Source organism: Lissotriton vulgaris, chromosome 3_1 (assembly GCF_964263255.1).
Source record: "Lissotriton vulgaris chromosome 3_1, aLisVul1.2, whole genome shotgun sequence".
NCBI lineage: Eukaryota > Metazoa > Chordata > Amphibia > Caudata > Salamandridae > Lissotriton > Lissotriton vulgaris.
This window is the reverse complement of record NC_141689.1, coordinates 1,139,722,746-1,139,743,846: the sequence shown is the minus strand read 5'-3', so window position 1 is coordinate 1,139,743,846 and position 21,101 is coordinate 1,139,722,746. Positions and strand designations below refer to the sequence as shown.

Below are 21,101 nucleotides of genomic sequence, written 5' to 3'. Positions count from 1 at the left end.
GACCAGTTCAACCATATAGCATTGCCCTTAGACTGAGGGTGTGGTAACCTGGAGGTGAAGTTAGGGCATTTTGAGTTTTCTGTGGTTGCAAAGAGGTCTCTCTGTGGAAGCCCCAACCAGTGAGAGTATGGGAGACGGACCCGAGGGTGGAGTTCCCATTCGTAAACTTTTTGCCGCATCCTGTTGAGGAGGTCAGCAATCTGGTTGTCCTTTCCAGGAAGGTGTTTGGCTAGAAGTGAATCTTGTGACGTATTTCCCTCGTTTCTGTAAATAGAACATGCTTGTCATGTTGTCCGTGCGGACCAAGACAACTTTCCCTGTGAGGTGGCATAGAAATACTTTCAATGCCAAGTGAACAGCTTGTATCTCAAAGTAATTGATATGGAGATCCAGGTGTTTGGGTTCCCAAAGACCCAGGACTGTTGATGATGTAGGTGGGCATCCCATCTTCTAAGGGATGTATCCGCAGTAAGAATGATCTAGGGACCAGGGTCGAGAAAAGGGCTCCAGAACACTAGATCCTATCAGTGACCCTGTGATTGTGACCACTGGCATGAAAGACATTCTTGCAGCGGACGCATGTGCAGCAGAGCATGTGGTACTATCGCAAATGCAGGATGGCATCAAGCCCAGGACTTTAATAACTTTTGACTGTTATAGTCAACAGTTGGAATTTGTGCAAAACTTTGAATATTTTGGATTCTGGTGAGATTCGGGTAGGCTAAACCTGACTGTTTGTTGAGTATGGTTGAATCTGTATGGTTGAAGAGGTGATTATTGTATGTTTATTGTGAATCACACTTGATGCAGAAAATTGAGAGTGGTTTGAGTGTGTATGTGACACAAAAGAAGCATATTGGCTTTTATGAGCCAGTCGGTGAGATATGGGAAGACATGGATGGTTTGTCTGCACAGATGTGCTGCTACCACTGCTAGGCACTTGGTGAACACACAAGAAGTAGTTGCGACTCCAAATGGGAGACCTTTGAATTGGTAATATTTTCATGCTATAACAAATCTGAGGTATTTGCGATGAGCTGGATACATGGAAATATGTAAGTAAGAGTCCTTTAAGTCCAGTGCTGACAAAGCCGTCTTGCTGAAGCAATGGACTCACATTCTGATGAGTTACTATCTGGAAGTGTTTTGGTAGTATGTAATGATTTAAAGGCGAGGTAAAATATGGACCTTAATGATCCGTCCTTTTTTGGAATGAGAAAATAGATGGAAGTACACTCCTGCGCCTTGATACTGAAGAGGGACTGGTTCTATGGTTCCCTTTAGCAAGAGGGCTAATACTTCCTGTTTTAGGAGATGTTGGTGCTCTACAGAAAGATTGTGTCTGTGAGGTGTAATGTTTGGAGGTGAGGTGATGAGCTTCAGACAACCATGTTGGACAATGTCCAACACCCACTGATCTGATGTTATGGTTTTCCAAGCATTGAAAAATTGTTGTAGTCTGCCCCTCACAGGAGTTGATTGGTCGGCGGAATGAAAATGAGAAGGGAGTTATTGCTTTGAGGTGGAGGGTGTGGTGCGTGTGGCCGCGCCTGTACCACGTCCTTAGAATTGTTCCCTCTGTATGCACTCCTATAGTATCCACTAGAAGAAAAACCTCTGGCACCAAACTGGAACCCAATTTGGTTTAGGAAGTCGATTGTTACCTTTTTACCACTTTTAGAGAACAGAAGGCTAGTTGGGGTACAATTTTTATTTTTACGGTTGTCAATGCAGAAGAGGTGATCTCTGGTACCAATGAAGAGGTACAGGGACACAAGCTCAACCTTCTAGGAGCGAGGTTTAGTCAAAGATGTTGATTTGGCCAAAGAGCCATCAACATTTTTGAAGGATTTATTTCTAGGAGCCCCGAGCTTTGGCCCTGCTTGATAGCCAGAAGCACCCTTGTTTGGTAAATTTCAAAGTGGGTCATGTTTGAAAAGTTCCATCAGTACTAGAAAACACCAAGCCTGAGGACAGGATGTTTTCGATCTAAGAAGTCCTTTCAAGTGCATGTATGTGGAGATTACTCTTCTAAACAGACAGAATAATGCCCCGCATTAAAAGGGACCCATTCACTAGTACAGGTAGGCAGTGTTGACTTATTGAGTGCACTTAGCGCTCCTGACTCCAAATCCTTCCAATTGATATAGAACAGTTTTCAAGCAGCTAAAACATCCAAGGACTCTTTTGGTACTGATCCCTTAATGGAAATCAACAGCAGATTTTTTCTTTAGCACATTTCATGCCCTGCTTGCAGTCGTGATCAGGAGTAGTAGAGGGAGACAAGTCAGTCACTTAATCACAAGCGGGTAAAATTCTGTTCCTCGTAGGAATGGGAGGGCTGGCAGAGGAGGCACAGGTGTAGCAGGTGGGGCTTATGCATGCTCCATTTTGAATACCAGGATGAGGCAGCGCTGTGGAGTTAATAAAGGTATGCAATACAATGCCATCCACTGGTTGCCAGTCCAATGAACTTAATGTGATGTACAGACTGTGTGATTATCACTCATTGCTTCAAATAGTCTCATGGACTACACTAATCAAAATTTCAATTGTCACTCAATGCATCAAAGATATATATATATATATATATATATATATATATATATATATATATATATATATATATATATATATATATATATATATATATCACAGATTGCTTTCTGACTTTGCTCTGCAATCATGATGCAGGACAAAGTTGGTGAGATGCACACCTTCGTGTTATCCATTTCATTTTGCTTTTTTGCGTTTTTATTTCTTCATTTCACCATGTACTGGCGTGCATACTTGTTAGCGCTCCGCCCAATCGCGTTGCAATTATAGAGCAAAACACGAAGGAACCGCCTGGCTCCCTTCCAAGTTGCACTGCCAAACGAATCCAATGAATCAAATTCCTATTTAACTCTTTGGTTACTCCACTTTTCACTTCTTTTCTCATCTTTTCATCCTTAATTTATTCAATTCATTTTACTCATTTTCTTGACCATTAACAGTTTTTCACAGAATACGCAGGAGTATCAAGTATTCCACATGCCACGCTTTATTATAAAACCCAATGCATTTCGGGACAACCCTTCATTAAGGGTATCTGAAAAAAATCATTTAAAACAACATCAGTCAAATATTACACGTTATATGATGCATAAATAAAAGCCACTCCTTTTCAAATAAAGTTACATAAACCGTTCAAGTTAGCTTTACATTTCTATGCTGATTTACCCTCGGTTTCAGCATCAATCAGAATTTAAATTTAGTCTCCATATTATTCCCGAGCTGCGAGTGTATCTAGTGAAAACTTCTGAGTTTTCTTAATAATTCGTGACCCTGTGTTCACCTTTTTATCTCTGTACTGGGCAAATACTAGAATCGTGTGCACTCGTGTCTCCATGCTTGTAAAAAATAAATAAAAATCCTGTTCTTTTACTGAACTCCCACACATTCAAAAATGCTTACCGTGGCATAAGCTTTTCTAACTTCATCAAAACCTCATTCGGTGTTATCTCTTGGTAACGGTTTGCCGTTTCCTCTACCTACTTATAAACACCTACTTTCCCTCAGGTGATCTAGCTTATGCATTTGTCAAGATGTGGACCGGATTTCAAGGAATACATTGATTATTTCACACTCCATATCCCAGAATCCTTTAGAAGTTTCAAACTAAACTCATCTTTCACCCTTCGCGCCTTTTTCCTTGATTAAAACATTAAGCGATTGGTGGCACTAAAAAAATAATAACACCTCGGGTGTTTAGACTATTCATTCATGATAATATACGTAAGATGGTATAATAACGGACAAAACAAATTTGCCCAGATACCTATGATGAAGGGTTGTCCCGAAATGCATTGGGTTTTATAATAAAGCGTGGCATGTGGAATACTTGATACTCCTGCGTATTCTGTGAAAAACTGTTAATGGTCAAGAAAATGAGTAAAATGAATTGAATAAATTAAGGATGAAAAGATGAGAAAAGAAGTGAAAAGTGGAGTAACCAAAGAGTTAAATAGGAATTTGATTCATTGGATTCGTTTGGCAGTGCAACTTGGAAGGGAGCCAGGCGGTTCCTTCGTGTTTTGCTCTATAATTGCAGCGCGATTGGGCGGAGCGCTAACAAGTATGCACGCCAGTACATGGTGAAATGAAGAAATAAAAACGCAAAAAAGCAAAATGAAATGGATAACACGAAGGTGTGCATCTCACCAACGTTGTCCTGCATCATGAATGAATTTTCCGTCCAAACCGGAGAGATTGCACCCAGATCGATAATGGTGTACAAAACAGTGATTAAAGCGTCATCTGCACACAGGGTGAACTATATAAACCACACAGGTGCCGTGTTTCTCTGTCACGAATGGACAAAATCATATGGACTTAACCACTCATTTCACGGATTAAGAGGATACATCATTGTGGGCAAATTTGTTTTGTCCGTTATTATACCATCTTACGTATATTATCATGAATGAATAGTCTAAACACCCGAGGTGTTATTATTTTTTTAGTGCCACCAATCGCTTAATGTTTTAATCAAGGAAAAAGGCGCGAAGGGTGAAAGATGAGTTTAGCTTGAAACTTCTAAAGGATTCTGGGATATGGAGTGTGAAATAATCAGTGTATTCCTTGAAATCCGGTCCACATCTTGACAAATGCATACGCTAGATCACCTGAGGGAAAGTAGGTGTTTATAAGTAGGTAGAGGAAACGGCAAACCGTTACCAAGAGATAACACCGAATGAGGTTTTGATGAAGTTAGAAAAGCTTATGCCACGGTAAGCATTTTTGAATGTGTGGGAGTTCAGTAAAAGAACAGGATTTTTATTTATTTTTTACATGCATGGAGACACTAGTGCACACGATTCTAGTATTTGCCCAGTACAGAGATAAAAAGTTGAACACAGGGTCACAAATTATTAAGAAAACTCAGAAGTTTTCACTAGATACACTCGCAGCTCGGGAATAATATGGAGACTAAATTTAAATTCTGATTGATGCTGAAACCGAGGGTAAATCAGCATAGAAATGTAAAGCTAACTTGAACGGTTTATGTAACTTTATTTGAAAAGGAGTGGCTTTTACTTATGCATCATATAACGTGTAATATTTGACTGATGTTGTTTTAAATGATTTATTTCAGATACCCCTGATGAAGGGTTGTGCCGAAATGCATTGGGTTTTATAATAAAGCGTGGCATGTGGAATACTTGATACTCCTGCGTATTCTGTGAAACACTGTTAATGGTCAAGAAAATGAGTAAAATGAATTGAATAAATTAAGGATGAAAAGATGAGAAAAGAAGTGAAAAGTGGAGTAACCAAAGAGTTAAATAGGAATTTGATTCATTGGATTCGTTTGGCAGTGCAACTTAACCTCATAGATGCTATTAAACATCTCTCCCCAGTGCTGTGCTGTCCATTGGAACTAGTGCTGAATGGACGTCCAATGGTCGTGAGCAGCACTGGGGAGGTAGTGCTGCCGTCGGCCAATGCACCGAGGCAGCACTTAAGGGGTTAAAAGGGAGCCAGGCGGTTCCTTCGTGTTTTGCTCTGCAATCAGCCAGGATTGAATGTAAACATGAAAGTTACCAGTGAGATGTCCTGAGGAGCATTGATTTGTAGCAGCTAGCGCATTATCGGAAATAAAAATAAAACAGTTTGTTTGGGGAGTTAAACAGGAGAGAAGCAAAGATTTAAGAGTGAAGAGAGTGGAAAAACTGTGACACAACATGCCTGGGAGTTTTACTAACTATAGAACAAAGCATTTTGCTTGGCTGTGCAGCAATCTGGCCTGTTTACATTTAGAAGTGAAACAACTGTTAGCTTTGTACTGGAGTTCACCTGGAATTCAATGACTGACATTTTTCATATCTCTGATGTAAGGAAGAGATAGTAACATTCTTGTTGAAAGAAACAGCAAGAACAGACCGTCTGCACAGGGACAAAGAGGGCAAGGCGTTTTTACAAGGGCATGTTGACAGCAGGGCAAAGACAGAAAAGTCACCGGCAATTAGGTCACTGGATGATAATTTCTTTCAGAACACGTCAATAAAAAATTAAAAAAACTAACAATGATTGTTAAGTCTAAGTCAATTCTTCTATCTGTCATTTTGTGAGCTTTAGGACTTGCATCTCAAAGAAAAGGCTATAGATTAATCCCCTCCCACTGTAACGCCAAGAGAAAAAGATTTAATGAGTTTTTTTTACCTTTTGTCCGATGCAGGGTATTTGTCAAAAATGCTGGATGTCCTGTCTTCCAAGCACAAGGCTCCCATACTCATTTAGAGGTGTGGGAGAGCACTGTGTCTGCAACAGTAGAGTTTTAGCTGACTTTACCGGTGCAACCATTGGCCTATTGCCCACCCACCACTGGGCTGGCAGTTCACAGTGGAGGCCTTAATCACCGTGAGTCCAAAAAGAGACAAGTGCTTCCTGTTTTGTATGTACTCTGTTACTGCAGCAAAGTGTAAATTGATGGAAGTGGAGACAAAGCTGCTTATTGCAAATGCAAAAGGTATGTCATATCTTGTACTATAGGCTTTATTGATTGCAGATTAATAGAAATGCAGTGGTGGACAAACTGTTTTCATTTTGCCTCATAACAAGCTTGTGTTGTAGGTTGTCAGGCTTCCTTTAAAGTGGACATGCACTGCGGGGAAGGTTGAGGTACCTGAATTCTCTGGCCACAGGTGCTGAATTGGTTGAGCTGTCTAGAATCAGCCATGACGTGACAGTTGTGGCAGAATGCCTAATACCAAATCTCCTGGGCTAACTGAAATAGCGGAGGTAAATATGTGCTGCACTGTTTTCCTGTGTTGGAAAGCATTTTGACTGTACTGATGAGGACTACTTTGCCTCGTATAACTTGTAAGAATACTGTGAGAACTAAGTAAATGGCTAGTAGCTCCAGGTAGTTGATGTTGCAACCCTGTTGTTAAGAGGGAATTCCTTGGACAGTCATGTTGTTGAAGTGTGCGTCACACCTTATATGAGACGTCCGTGGTGATTATCACTTTTGGAACTGGGTCTGCAAAAGGCCCACCTCACAACAAGTTGTTGCTATTGCACCACTTCAGAGAGCACTGATGAAAGCAGCCCCCCTGCGCAGCCCCGCGAGGACACCAAACCGAGGCAATCCCACCAAAAGAGCACACAACTGTGGCTCCTACCTCATCCCCCATCTCTAGAAATCACGTATTTTGTGAGACATTGCACTCGATAACACTGCCGTACGCATGTGGTCCTGTGGGCTCCTACAGCGTTCCCACCTCACCTCTCCCCGAGGTACTACTGGACCTAACCTTAGAGGAACGTGACTCTCATTCCTGATTTCACCTCTATCATCATAATTCTGATTATTTAAGGCCAATTACACAGGCATGCATTCAATGTCCTGATGATGATCCACGCATTGTTCACATGGATCGAGACGTCGTCTACACCTTAAAAAACCTTATAGGTTACTAGAAATTTTATCATTTGAATATGTAAAGGTGTTCCTTGCAATTTGTTTCTCATATTGAGAATTTTTCTGTAACAAACTGTGAGCCTTGCCTGAGCCTCCCTGTGTGTTTCCTAATGGTTTGTTTCTGGTTGTGTAGTAGGATACAGGTTTGTGTCCCACTTTCTGTATTTTTGTTTGTACATATTTTTTTAAAAATTGATAACTATTAAATAGTAGACCTCTGTCCGGCTGGACAAGTCCAACAACCAATATAGAAATGATCCTCCACCTGGGACCACCTGACCCATGAGGCACTCATGGATGGGGAGTATATGATGCTTTGCATGTGGAACAATCGCCATGCAGGAGGCCATCATCTCTAGAAGGCACACAACAGTCCTTACAATGAGCTGACAATTGACCTGAAAAAAAGTGAGCAGCTGTGACTCCGACAGTGGGGGGGTAGGCATTCTCCGTGAGTGCGTCCAATACTAACCTTAAGAAGCCTTAAGAAGGGTTGGAACTGAAGAGGCTGTGGCTGGAACATGATAGTATTTATGGTAAACTCTAGGTGGGTGGATGGGTGAGTGGGGGTGCGATTGTGTGTACTAGATATTGGAGCTTGCTACTGTTCTTGATATGATCAACTATTCATTGAAGTAGTGAAAGATGTGAATGCGGTTTCCTTCGCAAATGCACGGCCACCACTGCTAGACACTTTGTAAACACCCTTGGAGCTGTGTTGACGCCGAAGAGAAGTACTTTGAATTGTTAATGTTATCCTCTTACCACAAAGCGAAGGTACTGTTGATGAGCGTGGTGGATGGGTATGTGGACATAAGTGTTCTTGAGATTCAGTACTGTTATGAAATCACCCACTGAGGGAGGAAGAGGACACCCTGCAGAGTTGTCCTGTGAAGATGTTTGGATAGGATGTAGCGGTTAGATGGGTCTCAGTTTTAAGATGGACCTAAGAGAGCTGTCCTTATTGGAGATCAGAAAGTGCAGAGAGTAAACGTCGCTCCCTTGGTGTAGTGGGGCACTCTCCCTAAGCTGCCCCTTCTGTAGGAGATTTATATCAGTGAGCTACCTAAAATACCCTTGAGGGCTTGGGTAAATATATGGAAGGGTAAGAAGTGCCTTCAAGGGAATTTATTTATATAGATAGCTTTTTAAAGTAACTTATATTATTGATAATGCTCTAAACAATTCTGTTGTTTTTTTAAAACTATGAAAAGATGATGTTCTATTGTCAGATAAGGAGGCAATGTTAGTTTGTTTGTTTAATTATGTGCAGTATTTGTGGTTTGAGTTGTTGTAACTGACGTATATATTATTGTTTTCACATGGGTGTTATAGATACAAATATGTCCCTAATCATGGATGCAAATGTAACTGCAAATATTTTTGTTTCTGATTACATTAGGTTATTACAAATATAATTTCCATCAGTCCTGAAGATGGTCTCACAGATTAACGTTTAGGAGATCGAAACGTCGACCAGCGCCTTCTCCTTTTTTATTCATCTAACTGGAAATTAGGAAAGGTGTTATCTGGACCTACAGAGTGATTTATTTATTTAAGTTCCATGTACCTGTAGGCCTGTGTGTATATATATTTGTATGTCAAATTGATTACCTTTTTAACTGGAAGATAAATTCAAGATTTTCTTATACACCCGCCTAGTGTTTGTTTTTTTATGTGTGTTTTATGTTGTATAACATTGTGTGCTCCTGACCCAAATTAGCAGAGAATCAGATCTAGAACTGATTTCACTAGAGGGCCATTGAATTGTCTTCATAAGTTTATATAAGTTACTTTAAAAAGCTATCTATATAAATAAATTCCCTTGAAGGCACTTCTTACGCTTCCTTCTGTAGGAGGGCATACACTTCTTCCTGAAGGAGGGAAAGGTTTTCTTTGCTGAAAGCATGCATGAGGGGTGGGATGTTGGGATGGATGATCTGAGCTGGACCACAGCCTGGTTCCGCTTGACAGACACGATTCCCTCCAAGCGAGAGAGAAAATTGGATATCCTCCACTGTCAAGTGACATATGATTGGGGTGGGGAAAGTCACTGTTTGGCGGTGGCAGCTACGGGAAAGGAGCCACCTTTCCTCCATACCCATGTTGGAGCCTATATTGAACCCTCTCCCAGCTTGCTGGAAGAAGGAATGCTCCTGCCTCTGGTTGTCTTTGCTCCACCTTTGTGCTGCTGTTCATGAAAGGGGCCCCTGTACAGAGTAATCTGGAGCGCTACCATGGACGTTGCTGTCTCCATATCTTTCTTGAGTTTTTTTAGCCATCTCGTCAAACCTCTGGCATGAAATAGTGCTCCCTGTCAAACGTGAAGTTGAGATGCTGCTGCTGGACGTCTAGCTTGAACTTAGAGATATGGAGCCAGGCACTGCGACTAACAAAGACTGGTATTAATCCCTCTAAAGGCTGTGTCTGCAGCATTTAATACACAGCAAATGCTAACATCAGAGAAGACTGCTCTCAGACACTATCTCGTCCCCACATTTCCTGTACTGCTCTGGAAGATATTGAGGAGTTCTGGCATCTACTCCCATTGTGCCCTTATACTGTGACAGGAGTGCCACAGAATCGGTTATATGCCAATAACCTGCTGCCCAGATTGCCACCTTGCATGCTGCGTCCATGTTTCTGCTCTCCTTGTCAGGAGGAGCATTGCTGGTAGCCTGCAGAGAGGCAAGCTTGCAGGCAGCGTGGACCACAAGAGTTGGGTGGAACCTGACCCTTGATGTATGCTGGTCAGTAGGGGAGGATTTGAACTTTTCAACCCTTGAGTTTACTACCTTTGCCCTGATCAGTTCCTGAAGGTTATCGAGAGCAGACTTTAACACGGGCAGGAATTGAAGTGTACTCTTACATTTGGAGAGCATGTCCACACAGAAGTCATCCTCCTCCTGGGCGACATGCAAGTCTACTTTGTGGTAGACTGCAGCCCTCTGAAACACCTCATGATAGGCCATGATATCATTTAGGGGCCTATCATGACAGTGTAATGGTCTAGATCAGGGTTATTTGCGGGGGATTCACATTCTAGTCATCCTAGAGATCATACTCCCAAGAGCTGATCATAAGAGTCACCTGATAGTGAATATAGAAGGGGGGGGGGCGGGGGGAGGACCATATGGCCACTCTGGCAGAGGCAGTGGGGGTGGCACGTTGATTGAGGTAGTAATTACGGAAGAGTGGTGGTTGTAATAGAGGTTGGCTCTGTAGCTGAGGAGAAGACTGGTGGCTCTGTCCTTACCTTTTTTTGGAGCAGGCTCGGGGGAGGGAGCTTGCAAGAAGGCTCCCCTTCAAAGGCCAGGGTCCTCTTACGAAGAAGAGACTCCTGCAGCATTGGTGGAGACGTTTTCGGCCTGATTTTGCTTGTAACCACGAGGATAAACAGGTTGTCTAGTTCGTGTTGGAGCTTCTTGAGGATTGGAGCATCACAATGGTCATCCCCAGGCCAGCTGGTCTTTCAGCTTTGGCATGAAGGGTTTCTGCATTGAGACAGGCTTTGGCATGGAGAGGGTCTTGTGCACAGGCGCAGATAGAAACTTTGGTGCTTTGCTCACATAGAAACGATGGTGTTCGGTGCCCTTGGAGTGGGATGGACTAGACGGTTGATGTGGGTCGATATCCTTATTTGGGGGCTTGTTCAGTTCCAAAGCTTTTAGCTGGTATCAACTAGACCTGGAAGGTGATGGGGGCCATTCGCTTGCCTCTTCCCTGCATTCATGCCCAGGGCTCGAAATAAGACTCCCTCTTTGCCATGGCATGGAATTCTTTTGGGGCCCAAGCTACTAATATGGGCCTCAGAGACCTAAGGCATACTATCGACCCAGGGCATCGTTTTGCTATGAGGGCAGATCTTTGAGCCCGGGCTGACGTCCTTGATCTCCTGATGTTCAGACTCGCTTAAGACACCGTCTCTCAGCTGATTGTTGGTTATGGGGCTGAGAGACCAAAGAAGCAGGTGTCTTCCTTTTCTTCGACACCAAGGGGATCTTCTTCCCCAAAGGTGTCAGAGGTCACTGAGGTGCTCCGCTGATACATCTGTGAACAGCACCATTCCCTTCAATACCGAAGGGCCTTTTTTGGACCTGAAGGTGGGGCATGATGGATAGGAGGCGGCGTCAAGGTCGGCGTGGGAAAGCACAAGTTGCACTCCTCATGGTGGTCTGATCATGGACACTTCAAACCGCAGCAAGGGTAATTCTGCATGTTTGTCCGTTTCAACACCCATGCAGCATTCTCATGGCAGGAAGTACTGTGTTTTTCGGCTGCCAAGGGAGGGGCGAAGCCCTCAACGTCCAAGGACGTTTATGGCTGTCTTTGGTGATTCTGAAGGTGCTCACGTATCTAGGAAGACCAAAGTTCTTGGGCTTGACAGAATCTTCTCCAGGAGGATACAAAGTAACTGAAACAGGTCTGAGACACAACAAACTGGGAGCCGGTTCAGGGCACGTCCAAACCTGATGGCGGAACAAAACAACCTGAGTTGGTACCCATGTGCAATGTACACCAAGAGGAATCACACTAAACTTTGTGACTCAATAGACTTGCTCAAACAAAAAACAATGAGCAAACATCTGAACCCAACACTAGATGCTGGGAGTATGCTAACCAAGTGCTACGAACACAACGTTTCGTCAACCATACAGCAATTTGTATTAAAACTGTCTGCTTTATCATGCTGATTTTATCTTACAATGTCAGTCTATTTTATTTTAACACATTTTCTAATCTTATTATAGACCATCTCTACTCATTTGCCATACAAACATGCAACAATAAATAACAGAGGCAGAGTAAGTAAAGCAAAACACCCTTTCAGAGAAGCATAAGCTTGGAACCGCAGGTTCATAGTCAAGGTAGCCTCAAGAGAACACTTGGAGAGGACTTGAGCAGGTATAAAGATGAGTGTAATACGAAAGTGGTAGAACAATTGGAAATCAAAAGCAGCAAAAGAAAGTGCAATGTAAGAGTACCACTGATTCTGTCCTCTTTGCAAAGCAACAAAACAGCAAGATCCAATTGAAGTAACATCTGGCAGTGTGATAATTGTAGTTAAGGAAGAAACACATAGGCTTGCGAACTATCTTACACTTACAAAGAAACTTCTTTTTCTGTTCCAGTGGAAAGTTGTGAAATATCTCCCAGAAAATTCTCACTGTGGGGTGTACGGCTGAATATTCACCTTTATATATTGCACACTGAAAAACATTAAAACACATATTGAATGCCCTGCCATGTTTCAACACGCATACATCCAAAGACAATAAGTAACTTACTTGCAACAATGATTCCACATCATGAGTATCCCCAAATACAGATACATAGTGGAATCATTTCCAATGATTATGGAAGAATCCCTTTACATGGTTTTTATATAAAACATATATTTTGGGGCTGCAATGACAACTTTGTCAGAACCTGCCGAGGCAAAGCTGCCAGTAACCATTGTAATTTTCCTTTACAACAGAATCAACGGTGTATCTTGATTTTGTGATAAAGTGCATAACGTGCATAACTTACCTGAAGAAATATTACTACCTATGGTCATATGCATTGGACACAGGGTGATGGAGCTGGCATTGGGAGTAGGGCTAGGGCTTGGCCTCTGGGCACGCCCTGTATCCACTCGTGAAGCCCTGTGCCCACTATTTATCCCTCTGAATACACTTTCTCCAGCCATGTGCAGACATTGCCTCCCTGGGCCGAGTTCTTGCGTCCTTCAACCTCTACCAGCTGCTCATGTCCTTAAAACATGCAGTGGGCACTGGGTGCCAAGGACGGCTGTTAACAATCCTGGCAATATATGCCTGGTCCTCATGCTTTCAAGCGTGTGCCTGGGCCTGGTGCACTGCAGAGCCTTTGGCTGTATGCAAAGCGCTCCAGGCGCATTCTTCCTCCACACTAAGTGCCAGGTCCTTTCTCCATAAATCACATAAATATTAAGCTACGTCAACAGAACAGGCACTCAGAAGACTCAAAAGAAACATTTGCGAATCAGCTGTGGTTTGGCAGCTTCTAATGTGTATTGGTTTTTAAATTTCTACTGGTGTTTGTGAACATCAAGTTTTCAAAAGCCCCTATGGCCTTATTTTTTTCTTTAAACATAATTTTATTGAGTTTTTTATTGTCATAACACCAGTGATTCCTATTCAGTACAAGTGAAGAGGTAACAGTCATGAATACAAATGTTTTATCCAAATATTTAGCGACAGGATGGATACTTGTACATAATAACTCCAAATAATGCAGTGCCTTGTGGCCTAAGAAAAATAAAAATAAATTGACAGTTCACTTGTATAAATGAATATCGTAATATTAGAAAACGTGTACTATCTAATTATCTAAACCTCACCAGTATAAAAAAATTAAACTCTAGCCCCCCCCGTTCACTGGTCCACTACTGTACTGTGTAACATATCAAAATATTGTATTAATTAAATGAAAAACAAATAACCATAGCGCATAAACATTTATAAATCCCTAGGCAATAAGAGACGTGGAGTAGTACGGCGTTACATGTGGGTGGAATGGACCCGACCTGCGATGTCGGAGGAGTTAGTGTATCTATAGATTTAAATGTTTCTAGCATTTGGTCCCATTCCAGAGAGATAGGAATCCTACACATCCCTCGGAATTATTCTTGCCTAATAGTTGCATTCTCTGCAGTACCCCATCGGATCATTTCAGTTTGCCAAGAAAGTGTTGTAGGGGGAGAAGCAGATTTCCACCTCATTGTGATGGCACGTTTTGCTATGAGTACAGCCAAGTTGGCGAATCTATACGGGCTCTTCTGTCTCTTGGGGCGCTTATGCAGGCCCAGTAGACAACTGTCCGCTGAAGACCAAATAGCTGTACCAGTAACTTCCTGCACTGTATAACTGATTGTTTGCCAGTACACCCGTAAGTGCAGGCACCCCCACAACATATGGAGTAGGTCTGCGGATGCCTTCTGACACCTAGGGCAGGAAAGCTGTGCATTAGGGAACATGCGATTAAGACGGTGCGGTGTGAGGTATGCCCTATGTAATATCATATACTGTATGTATTTGAATTTAGCGTTACAGGATACTTTCTTAGGAAATTCTAACATAGAGGCCCACTCCTATCAGTCACCTCTCTCCCCAACTCCAGCGACCATTTCGCTCGGAATGAAGTTAGCAGTATTCCTGAGTGTGCTTGAATAACCCTATATAGCCAGCGGGTAAGGTGGCGTCCCTCTTCCATTAGGTATATGGCATATACTAGTTCGTGCTTAGGGGGTTCAGTCCCATCAGGGGACCAACGGAGTTTGACATAATGAGAGATAGGCATGAAGGAAAAACAATGTAGGGGGAACCCCCTGAGGACAGATACAATTATCATGATCTACTAGTATGCCTTCAATGAACAGTGCTCCAATTGTTGACACACCTTCCTGTACCCATGGGGATACAACTCCTTTCGAGGTTAACACATTCGCAGTTGGTATCACAAGCAATGGGATAATAGGAGAGGTTATGGTTGGGGCCCTTTTGGTGTATTGCAGGGCCTCCTTCCAGTACATTAAGGCTGTCTTGAGCAAAGGGGGAACTGAGGGTGGAATCTTGGTGTATGACAAGAGTAAACTGTTAAGAGTGCCCTGGTTAAAAAACTGAGGTGTATAATCAATTTCCTAGATGTGTCGTCCTGCTATACAATAAGATAACCACTGTAGTTGACTGGCCATGCAATACGCTCGAAAATCTGGTGCTCTAAGTCCTCCCTCTTCAGGTTGCAGCTGCAATTTGGCAAGGCCCACTCCCCTAGGTCCTCTACCCTAAATAAGTTCTGACAGGAGTGAATCAAGTGTGCGAAAAATATGAGCTGGGATGATGACCAGTATATTAGTAAAAAATATATAAATGATGGGGAGAATCACCATTTTTGAAATGGCTACTCTCCCCATCACGAACAGTGGTAGCGAGATCCAAAAAGATACCTGCATCCGGAGTGATCTGATTGCCTTCATCAAGTTGCCATCTATAAGGTCTTGGGAGGTTCTATATATTTGTAAATATATTTTTAAATACAAAAGTGTCTGGGGCGGTCGTTAATATTAAATCACCAAATATTACGGAGTTTGGGGTATCTTTATGGATCATATGATTTATTCGTGTTAATGGCCAGTCCCGATTTCTGTTTGAATTGTTTAAATATAGTTGGGATGGGTTCCAGGTTTGTAGTGAGATCCTTTAAATATAGAATAATGTCGTCCGCATCTGCGGACACTAAATGTGTGGTATTATTCATTGGGATCCACAGATCTATGGCGTCTTTGCAAAGCCTAATGAGTATGGGTTCTAATGCTAATACAAACCGCAGAGGTGACAGGGGGCATCCCTGCCGGCTACCACTGGCTATAGAATAAATAGAAGATATATGAGAGCCAGTCCTGGCCCGAGTCGTGGTAGCAGAATGGAAAATGCTACTTACCAGTATGCATCTGTTCTTGGCATGTAGGGCTGCAGAGCCACACACTATTGCATAGATCACCATCTGGTGGTAGGCCTGGATGATTACACTTTGTTGTTTTCATGGAAAGTTTTTGTCTGTTGGATTACTCCTCCTGTAGATCGTAGTGCGCATGGGCATCGACTTCATCTTCAGATTGTTTTTGCCATTGGGGAAATGATGGAGTTGTACGAGTACAGAAAAGGATGTCCATGTGTTGTGTATCTAATTAAGGTATTACTGGAACAGATATAGGTAGCCGGGGAGGCAGGTGGGCGTATGTGGCTCTGCAGCCCTACATGTCAAGAACAGATGCATACTGGTAAGTAGCATTTTCCGTTCGAGGCATATGGGCTGCAGACCACACACTATTGCATCGATTGCACAGCAGTTCTCTCCCTTAGCGGCGACCACCTGTATCTGTTGCAGTATTTTGAAATAATGTTTTGAGTACAGCCTGGCCCACACTAGCTTGTTGTTTTGCCTGCACATCTACACAGTAGTGTTTTGTAAATGTGTGCAGTGTAGGCCATGTAGCTGCTTTACAGATATCATCTAGGGGTATATTTCCTAGGAATGCCATAGATGCCCCTAATTTACAGGTGGAATGAGCCCTAGGGGGAATGGATAGAGCGCGTTTTGCTTTTTTGGTAACAGATTTGAATGCACTTAACAATCCACCTTGCAATGCCTGATTTTGAAATGGGATTACCTTTGTGTGGTAGAGAAAAGGACACAAACAATTGTTTTGTTTTACGAAACGGTTTTGTCCTATCAATGTAGTAGAGGAGCGCTCTTCTTACATCTAAAGATTGTAGAGCTCTTTCCGCAACTGTTTGTGGATGAGCAAAGAATACTGGCAACTGAATAGATTGGTTGAGGTGGAACGGTGAAATGACTTTTGGAAGGAATTTCGGGTTTGTTTTAAGAACCACTTTGTTGTGATAGAGTTGTATAAATGGTTCTTGAATTGTTAATGCTGAGATCCCACTTACTCTTCTGAGTGAGGTAATAGCAAATAAAAAAGCAACTTTCCATGTAAGGAACTGTAACTCACACTTACGTAATGGTTCAAATGGAGGACCCATAAGTCTAGTGAGAACAATATTTAAATTCCATAACGGAGAGGGATGTATTCTGGGAGGAATTATTCTTTTGAGTCCTTCCATAAAAGCTTTGATGGCAGGTACTCTAAATAATGACAAATGTTCTCTGTTTTAAAGGTAGGCTGCTATAGCAGCAAGATGTAACCTGATTAAGGAGTATGCTAAATTACATCTTTGTAGATGGAGCAGGTAGTATATGATGTTTTGTATGGAAACATCTAATAGGTTCATGTTGTTATTTGTGCAATACACAACAAACCTTTTCCACTTGGCTGCATAGCATGCTCTAGTGGTGGGGCGTCTCGCTTCTTTTATGACATTCATGCAATCAGGCGGAAAATTGAGGTTTTAAAATTGTAAGACCTCAGGAGCCAAATCGCTAGATTGAGCTGCATTGGGTATGGATGCAATATCTCTCCACGGTTCTGTGTCAGTAGATGTGGAGAGAGTTTTAATTTATGATGTGATACTATTGAGAGCTCTAGTAATGTGGTGTACCACTGTTGTCTTGCCCATGTTGGTGCTATGAGAATCAATGTGAGGTAATGTTGCTGTAGCTTGTGTACCACTAATGGAATTAGTGGGAGAGGTGGTAAAGCGTACGCAAATTTGTTTGACCAACTCATCCACACCGCATTGCCTTTGGACAATGGGTCTGGGTATCTGGCGGCGAAGCTTGGACATTTGGAGTTGCAGCTGTGGCAAACAGATCTATCTCTGGTTGGCCCCACTTGTGAAAGAAAGGTTGAAGAACTTGAGGATGACGTTCCCACACGTGTATCTATTCTCTTTGACGACTTAACAGATCTGCAACTTGATTGTGAACTACTGGTAGATGTTCTGCTAACAGAAATTTTTTTTGAGGAATGGCCCACCTCCATATGCTATGCGCCAGCCGGGAGAGCCGTAAGGAATGTGTTCCTCCTTGTTTTTGAATGTGATACATGGATGTCGTATTGTCAGTACGGACTAGTACAGCATTGCTTGATAGGTAATGTTGAAAAGATTTTAGAGCTAGAAAAATTGCTAGCAACTCCAGATGATTTATGTGGAGTAGCTTTGTTGCGGTGTCCATGTACCCTGTACTGTGTATTCTTCCAAATGCGCTCCCCATCGTGTGAGAGATGCGTCTGTGGTTAGCACCACTTGTGGAACAGGCTCTGTGAACAGACGGCCCTTGGAAAGGTTTTTGGTGTTCCACCACTGCAGAGTGATATGTCGGGTCGTTCACCACCACCAGATCGGTTATTTGTTGTGGAGTCTGATTTCACTGACTTGCTAAGCACTCTTGTATGGGGCGCATTTGTAGTCTTGCGTATGGTACTATGAAAATGCAACATGCCATCATTCCGATGAATTGCATGAACATTCGAGCTGGTAGGGAGTGTTGTGGCTGGAATTTTTGTATAAGAGATTGCATACTTTGTATCCTTGTTGGATTGGGGTATGCAATTGCTTTGGAGGTATCTATTGTAGCACCTAGATACTGTTGAGACGGGGATGGTTGGAGATGTGACTTATTTTGATTAACTGTGAATCCTAGCTTGTGTTTAACAAGCAGATGGTCTGATGTGTGTGCTGTACACACTGGTGGTATGACTTGGATTTTATTAACCAGTTGTCTAGGTATGGGAAGACATTAATGTTGTCCCTTCTTAAGTGTGCTGCTACTACTGCTAGACACTTTGTGAACACTTGAGGTGCTGTAGTTACTCCGAAAGGGAGTACTTTGAATTGGTAATGTTGACCTTTTAGTACAAATCAAAAAGGTACTTTCTGTGAGATTGATGGATAGGAATGTGGAAGTAGGCGTCCTTGAGATCTAATGTGGCAAAGAAGTCACCTTGTTTTAACAGTGGCAGAACCTGTGGTAGTGTGACCATATGGAAGGGGTTGGATTGTATGTAAAGGTTTAGGGGCTTTAGATCTAGTATAGGTCTGAAGGACCCGTCGTATTTGGGAATGAGAAAATATAGGGAGTAAACTCCTGTGTTTTTATGGTGTTTTGGGACTGGTTCTATTACATTCTTTTGCTGTAGAGATGCAACCTCTTGTTTTAGGAGTGTGAGATGCTCCTGTGACATGGGTCATTGTCTGGGTGGTATTGTTGGAGGAGTGGAAGTGAGCTCCAGGCAATAACCTGACTGAACTATTTATCTTACCCACCTATCTGTGATGATGGAGTTCCAGACAGGTAGGAACTGTTGTAATCTCCCCCCGACAGGAGTGGAATGGTCTGGGTGGATGGAAGGGAAGTCACTGTTTGGTTGTAGAGGCATTGCGGTTGTTGTTGCTTCTGCCTCTACCCTTATTGTTGTTACCTCTCTGTAATACCCTCTACTGGGCGAGGTTTGGGTGGGCGCCTTATAAGAAGAGGAGGTGTTGTCTGTTTGAAAGCCTTTAGAGGCGCCCCTGTAGGAGGAGCGACGAAAGGACGCTTGATGGGTCTGAGTTCGTAAGGCTCCCATGGATTTTGCCGTATCCGTACCTTTTTTCATTTTCTCTAGTGCATTATCAACTGTTGGACCAAAGAGATGTTGCTGGTCAAAGGGTTGATTTAAGATACTGGCCCGTACTTCTGGCTTGAACCCAGGGATGCGTAACCAACAGTATTCCTGTATTTATTGCTCTAGAGGCTGTGTCTGCAGTGTCTAATGCACAGCGGATTGAGGGATTTGTAATAACCTTGCCTTCTTGTATTAAGTCAGAAGTCCTATATTGTTCTGGTAAATGTTGCATGAGTGATTCCAACTCATCATAATGAGCTCGATCATATCTCACTAACAAAGCTTGAGTGTTAGCAATTCTCCAGACATTGGCTGGTGTGAGATGGTGCTTTTTCCTGAAGCATCTAAAAGCCTGGACTCTTTATCAGAGGGTGGAGCGTCCCCTGTTGTCTGCGAGTTAGCTCTTTTTCTCGTGTTTGATACTACTAATGAGTCCAATGGCAGCTGACCTTTGATGTGTGCTGGGTCAGTTGGTGCTGCTTTAAACTTCTAGTCTGGGGTGAATTACCCTGGCTCTGACGGGGTCTTTGAATGCCTCTGGTGCATGTTTCACCACTCCACTAAGTATTGGTAATGTGATTGTGGTTTTATGTGACGACAGTAGTGTCATAAGGAAGTCCTCTTCCACTGGATCTGTATGTAAGTCCACTCCATGAAAAGTGGCTACTCTATGAATGAGCTGTGTAAACCCAATAGTGTCATCTGGGGGAGATGGTCTAGAAGGGTATGCATCATCTTGTGGCAGATCTGGTGCATCTAGCGCATTATAATCTTCCCAGGGATCATCTGATGATGGCCCAGGAATATTGTCTGGGTCATCTGTGTCATTAATATGTTGCTCACTTTCTACCCGTAACCCGATGTGAATAATAGTCTTCATCATCATCATCCTGTGGTATAGGGCTATGTGTGCTGGATGGTGAGTGTACAGGAAAAATATCTATTGGTATCTCTAGCAATGGTGAAGGAATTCTTATGGGGGAAGTTTGAGCATGCTTTTTGAGAGGAACTGGAGGTGGCTTGGGAGAGTCCATTTTCCTCTTTTCAGGCACTGTAATGAAATGTCCAGTCTTTGGATTAATATGAAGAGTCTTTTGCTTTGGATCTGGGTGTAAAAGCTCCTCTGCTGAAATATCCCTTTTCGGTGCCGATTTATCCTGCTTGGGACCGAAATGCTAAGGTTTTACAGTGTCTATGGTCTTTGGAGCGGATTTTGGCTTCGGTTCCGAAGACTTGATATCATGTTTCTTTCTCGGATCTGAGCTTTTTGGATCCGGAATTGTTGTTCCCGAAGTACGTTTGGAATCATCGACCTCCGGAGACGAAGTGTGTTTCGGTGCCGAAGCAGGATTTGGGTCGACTTCTTTTTACAACCGGAGTGGTCTTCGGTTCGGTAGACTTGGGAACGTCTTTCGGTGCTGAGCTTGATTTCGGCTCGACCGGTTTCGGTACCAAGGGCTGCTTCGGTGTCAGAGTTAATTTTAGTTTGAGGACCTTCTGCTTGTCGGGACCGACAGACTGACTCGAGCCAGAGTCGACTGG

The 21,101-nt window shown here is 42.8% G+C and overlaps 1 protein-coding gene across 3 annotated transcripts in view; it reads right to left on the bottom strand.

Moving 5' to 3' along the window:
* The window catches only part of HERC3 (HECT and RLD domain containing E3 ubiquitin protein ligase 3), a 667,675-nt gene that overhangs the window by 14,171 nt on the left and 632,403 nt on the right, over window positions 1–21,101 (bottom strand). For all 3 annotated transcript variants that reach the window (XM_086961614.1, XM_086961616.1, XM_086961615.1), the window contains exon 25: window positions 12,573–12,675. In XM_086961614.1, coding sequence (XP_086817740.1) covers window positions 12,573–12,675 — 103 coding nt within the window. The remainder of the gene's footprint in view (window positions 1–12,572; window positions 12,676–21,101) is intronic.